Genomic DNA, 6530 nt, shown 5'->3' on the forward strand with positions numbered 1-6530 from the left:
AATGGGAACCACGAACAAAGTGTTCAAATTTCATGGTACGTTTTTCAAAATCGTACCATGGGATTTGAACACTTTGTTCGAGGTTCCCATTTTCATTAACGCTTGTTGACGATTTTGGGAACTCTTTTTTCTCCGTGTAGTAACAGACTAATAACATTTGAAGTTATTCTTCGAACAAATCTTTGTTATTATTTTTTTGTTATTTTAACAACTAATCCGATCATCCCAATAACATTTGGAGATATTCTTCCATAATATAAATTGTTATTTCCAAGATGTTTTAGCTTTCAACCAATATCAGACCAATAAGAAATTTTGTTATGATAATATAAACTGTTATTCAACACTTATTCAAAATTTGATTTTTCAAGAAGAATCCATAACACTTTCTGCTATTTTAACAGTATTTGTTATTAAAATGGCATGAATTTTGTTATTACCGTCTGCCCGGGTTTACATCAAACTTTGTATGCTCTTTACGTACAAGCCACCGAGTAGAACCGAGAAGGACCGAGTAGAAGTCTTGCAAAAGAGCATTGCTAGAAAGCTTCTCCACTGTGTGTATTTTAAATAGTTGGTACTTTCATTGCAAAAAGCCATCACCACCAATACCTACAACTACAAATTGGCCACACAAACAACCCCGTCTCAACGAGTTACTTTTGCAGAGACAAAAACAACTCATCTCGTCAACCTGTCCACACCGAACGATGAGTGTTCCTTAATTTGCTGACACTTGACCGATGCAGTAATGTTCCTTGCCACGCCTTGCTCGGGCTCACAATCCGTTTCTACTCATTTAAATTGCTTTTACGTAATTTGCCAGAACCGTATGTTTTTTTTTTTGCGGTGGCTGTGGCGGTTATTCAAACGAGAAAATTATTCATCGCGAATAAAATTACCCACCTTTACCAACGGAATAAATGTATTTATTTTGAAAATAAACAACCCAACGGTGAGACTCGTGTGTATTTGTGGCACAGGGCGAAAGGTCTATTTTTGGTCCATATCGTCATTTTTTGACCGTCTCAAAATAGCACACGACACTTTGGATCTGTCGACGTCGACCTGAAGTGTTGTGCTCTGTGGGACCCCCGCGAGAGAGTGAGAAGAGGAGCCCTTCCTTCCCCTTCCATTAGTGGGATGACGAAGCTGCCCCATCGGGAAAGGTGACCACCTATTCAAAACATCATCATTATAATATTTTCCCCTTCTTTCGTATACGACAGCAGACACTCACGCGCTTTTGCGTGTTTGTCGTTTTGTTCCTCCCCCAAATGATGGGAAAACTGTGAAAAACGGGAAAATTTCCACCAAGGCAGTGATGCTTCATCGATGGGCACGTCTTCAAAAATGTTGACATTTTTGAAACACGATAGCTGACAGCAAGAGCTATGCGGTTTGTGAAAGTCGTACATAATGGGAAATATTTTTAAAAAGTAAAAATTACATCTGGTGCCAAAAAAAAGCCGAATTGTCTAGAACGTCTTTGTCGTACACCGCACCGACTTTAAGCAGAAAAATAATATAAAACAAAGAAAACACACTGACGTAGAAGTTTTCCCAATCTATTTGTAAAATATAAGCGTCCCATTCGAGAAAATACAAGCGTGATTCATCCGCGAGTGCTAATAAAAACCAAAATGGTGAACTTTTGTTGTTTGGGATGATATAAACAGCGTCAGGGTTGGGTTGTTTTCGTTCAATTTTCAAAGGAAGAATTCACTCATTGGATACAGCTGGCGCTGGGTAGCGTTCGTGGTTATAACACATCGTTATGTCATAAATTTTGTGCTGCAATGATTAATAGGGATTTAGGCTATTTTAAAAATGGAAAAAAGAACCACTTTGAACATCTTAATTTCGTAGAAGCTTAACCTATAAAAATAACAAAAAATCCAAATATTTCATAAAATCATGTTTGTAATTCTGTTCTCTGAAGAATATATAATAGTTCATTCAAAATCCAAACAAGGGCAACCGATTTTCTTGAGAATTCAGGCAAGAATAATTTGTATTATATGTAGAGCAGATAATTATAAAAAATATATATATTATTGCGCATGTTTTTATTTCGAAAATGAAAAAAAAGTATAGGTACTAGATGCCACCAGAAAAAGGAGCTTCTTAATTTTTTTTAACTTTCATATTTTAAAGGGTTATAAGCATTATTGTGCATGTTTCTATTTTGAAAATGTCTCAGTAACACGAATATGATAAAATTATCACCAAAAATGCGATCTAAGGGGTCCCCGAGCAAAAATTTACAACTAAAAAATTCACTATAAATAAAAGACTTAGTGTATATTTAATATGCTAAACTGCCTTATCCAAAGCGTTCTCAGTCTCAGATAATAGTCCCAAAAGTCCCCTACAAGCTGCAGGTCGAACCGAGTTGATATCTGGATGGAACAATTTTTAATTTAAGTTTGAGAATTGTGCTATTTTTTCACCAAAATGCCAACAACTCCGTTTAGATTTAACCAATTGGGATGCTTCTCCCTGCATTTGGTTGCATTTTGTAAGCTCTTTCAGATGCATTTTGAATTTTGATGTTTAATTGAATTTTGTTCAAGTTATAGCCTTTTCAAATTGTTTGACATTTTTGAACCTGTAAACATTGTGTCCCGATTTGCCCCACTTCCCGTTGACCTAGAATGCTAATATTTTGGCCAGATGTTAGTTTCATATGTATAAACAACCCCTGAAAATTTGAGGCAGATTGGTGAGGTCCGCGGCCGTGGCAGTGCGTGGCCGAATGGTTACGCTGTCCGCTTTGTAAGCGGATGATTCTGGGTTCGATTCCCATCTGCTGCAACCTTCCATCGGATGAGGAAGTAAAATGTCGATCCCGGCCTTGGTTGTTAGGCCGTTAAGTCATTCCAGGTGTAGGAGTTGTCTCCATGCCATAAGTACAAACAACACACCAAACCAAGCCTACTCCGGTGGAATCGCTGGCGGCGGTTGGACTCGCAATCCAAAGGTCGTCAGTTCAAACACTGAGGTGGAAGGTTCCTTGGAGTAAAAAGAGGTGTGGGTGCTCTCCCCATTCAAGCCTTCAGACTCCTAGGTTCGAGCAGAAACTTGCAATAGAGACCACAAAAGACCCGGGGGTCGTTAATGTGGATGGTTTGTTTGTTTTGTGGTGAGGTCCAAACGACGTCCCATACAAAGGGTTTATGCCCTGTTCGTGGACTCGCTCATAAACATAAGGGGTTTGCTTATAAACATCACGAAACAAAGAGCAACACAAAAAGTTACTTTTTCAAAACTTTTTTTTCTTAAAATCGCGATAACTCGTTTTTAAGCAATTAACTTATGTTGAGATATCCAATTTTTTGTAATTGACTGCTCTACAACTTTGTAGAACATTGTTACACTCTTAAGAATAACCGTACAAAGTAGAAAAAATACAAAATTTTAAAATTAAAATGTCTGTTCTTAATGAAAAACTGACCTGTCTGGGTCAATGTAGATTCGAAAAGTACATTAAATTTCCCATAAAATGACATGTTCCAAAAAATTTACAGTCAAGTAACGGAAAATGGGAGAGTTTTTAAAACTTTTTTTGTGTTTTTTTTATGAAAAATACGTTTTTTCGGAATTCTGAGTACGCCATCGAATCGGGCGTCCAATTTTACATAAACGTCCCTTTGACACCAAATTTCTATCTCTTTTTTCGCATGTTCAAAAATGAAAGTGGTCTTACAGCCCCTCCGTCACGAGATATAAAAAAAACGGACCTCAGATTCGTGATCAGGGACAAAAGTTACCCATTAGGACAATGTTTCACGCAAATCGAAGAGTGGTCGGGGCTACTGCTGTGTGAGATAGCGGAGAATGACCAAGGACAGACATTTTAGCGCTAATTATCATTACATAAAAAAAATATTTTGCATAGGGGAAATTCTCGTATGTTTGGCAGGTTAAGCATTTGCTCCTAATTCCGTCCAATTTGTTCATTTTCAATATTTAAACAACTAATTTAGAAAAACTTTTAATAGAAACTTACTTGCTCACTTTTTATTGAGCTATTTATCACTCGATTCCAGTTGAAAACACTTTTAATGAGCTGTAATTGAATGTCAAAGTGCTGATATGGCAACATTAGAGGCACGCTGGAATTAGATGCTGTTCCCCTAGTTGTATTCTCCATACTAGTCTCTATACAAACTTGGAAGCTGTTCCTTAAAAAAGTGCTAAGTAGTGGTTGCTGAGATGACTTTACAAATAATAAAAACATTAGACACATACATAGGCCCGACTTCTCTTCGATTTTCGTGAATCTATGCCCTAAGAAAAAAAAAATTGGTTTCTGATCATGAATCCGATGTCATTTTTTTGTTATCCAATGATGGAGGGGCGGTAAACCCCCATTCGTGATTAGCATTCGAAAAATTAGTGTTTTTGTTTTACTTTCAGCCTGAAATGGTGAACATTTGGAAATTTGGTGTCAAAGGGATTTTTATGTGAAATTGGACGTCCGATTTGATGGCGTATGTAATAAAATTTTCCAAAATTCTTTATTTCATAAAAATACCACAATAGTTTTAAAACGTCTGCCTCATAGATAAAAATAAGAGTAAATTACAATCTTTTATGCATACAATGACTCGGAAAATGGAAATCATGGGCGTCATGTTTGTTTTAATTACTTATTATACACCTATATGGATTTAAATTTCTCTTCTAACCGTAATGATATCTTCTTTCCATTCTGAAGTCTAAAGAATATTTCTGGAGTTTTTATTGAAAAGGTCCTATAAACCAAATTTGAAATTTTTGCTTTTTGGGTGTTTTTAGAACCGCTTTGAGTCAGGGGTATTCAAAAACACCTAAAAAGCAAAAAAATAAAATTTGGTTTATAGGACCTTTTCAAAAAAAACTCCAGATTACACCAAGACAGATCTACAATGTTGTTCACAATGAGGAAAACCTTTTGACGGTCAAGTTTGTGACATTTCCTTATTCCCCTAAATAGAATTTACCTCTCATATCAGACAAAAATAATCTTCAAGCTCGTTACCTGCGGTCGGCCCGATGTCTATTTTGTTTCGACCATGACTCATAAACCGGCCGCACCCCACAACATCTTTGGTGGGAAAATGCTGGCTGACCATTAGACGAGATGTTCCGCTCAAGGCAACAAGAGTAGAGCTGTGGCACACCTAACTTCACCTATGCTGTCGGAAAGCGTGTGGAAAATATTAGCAAGTGAGGGTATTTTTAGAAATATTCACTCCAAAGCAGCTTCCGAAAAAATTAAAACGCTGGCGGTTTTCAATTCACGGCAATTCCATCTTTTCTTTACAATGTAGTTTTCATAAGAAAATATCAATACCAAATGTTAAAATTCTTAAAGTGATCAATAAAATATGTAAGCAATTATAAAACTCGATTAAAATATTTATTTAATATTTTTAAATATTTGCTTTGCCACATCAAATCCTTTGAAATTCGCTGCTGTTTTGAAATTGTCCAAAATTTTTCATTTTCAAAATATATTCCGATTGAAGCAACCTTTGCTTTAAACTTTGCTTTGACTTCATAATATATCGACGTTTGTCACGAGCCCGCATCAAGACATCCAGCAAAAATCATGTTTCCGACAATCGTGAAAATTTTAAAGAAGGAATCTGACCAGGAAGGTAAAAACCTAACTTTTGTAAACTTGTAGTCTTGAAATCTTAACTTTCCCTCGGTTCCCCCTCTAGCCGGTGTTCCGTTCACAACCCTAGTGACGAAAATCCGAACCACTCCGGAAGGCTCGCAGTTTGATGCGGATTCCCTCCCGGAAATGGTCCGGCAGGAACTAGAAAAGGCTGCCAGGCAGGGCCTCGTCGAGTTCAAAGACGACATCGTGAAGCTCCGTCCCGCGTCTTGCGAGTCCAGTCCTCGACTCCCGGACTCCCCGGAAACATCCACCCCGGAAGTGACCACGCCGCCGTCCCAGCCGGAAATCGTAACGGCGGACTTCATGGAACCGCCCGTGGATCGCAATGTGGTGGTGACCCCAACCCGACCCGTTCCGGAGGTACGTAGGGCTTCGACCCGGGTGCGGACGGTGCCGCCAAGGTTTGTGGTCCACGAGGACACCATTGTCGAAGGACGGCGTCCGGGACGGCAGCGTCGGACTGGTGCCATCGGTGGACGGGCCAATCGACACCCGGCGGCGAGATCCCGGTCCCGATCCAGGTCGGCACGACGCGTGCGTTCCGCGTCCAGGGGCCGCGGAAGAGACTAAATTATTGCGAGTGTTGTACGTGAAATTTGAAATATATATTTTTAAACAAACCTAAAATCTATTGTTTTGTTGTATGACTTTGACTTCACCATGTAACTTCTCTAGAAAAATCGAAACCATCTGGCCAGATTAACAACCGGGAGCTGGCGAACCTGGGTAACAGTCCATGATTGATGACAAAACAAACCATCCACTTTCACAACCCCCAGGTCTTTTGCGGTCTCTATTGGAAGTTTCTGCTCGAACCAAGGAGTCCAAAGGCTTGAATGGCGAGAGCACCGAAACC

General features: G+C 38.8%; 1 protein-coding gene across 1 annotated transcript; it reads left to right on the forward strand.

Moving 5' to 3' along the window:
* Nucleotides 1-5520: 5520 nt before the first annotated feature.
* On the forward strand, nucleotides 5521-6283 carry LOC119767569. Its single transcript, XM_038256444.1, has 2 exons — nucleotides 5521-5648; nucleotides 5715-6283. Exons 1-2 carry the CDS (start codon nucleotides 5600-5602, stop codon nucleotides 6242-6244), a joined length of 579 nt encoding a protein of 192 aa, XP_038112372.1. The 5' UTR covers nucleotides 5521-5599; the 3' UTR covers nucleotides 6245-6283.
* Nucleotides 6284-6530: the final 247 nt, after the last annotated feature.

The sequence above is a fragment of the Culex quinquefasciatus genome, chromosome 2 (genome assembly GCF_015732765.1).
Source record: "Culex quinquefasciatus strain JHB chromosome 2, VPISU_Cqui_1.0_pri_paternal, whole genome shotgun sequence".
NCBI classification, from domain to species: Eukaryota; Metazoa; Arthropoda; class Insecta; order Diptera; family Culicidae; genus Culex; species Culex quinquefasciatus.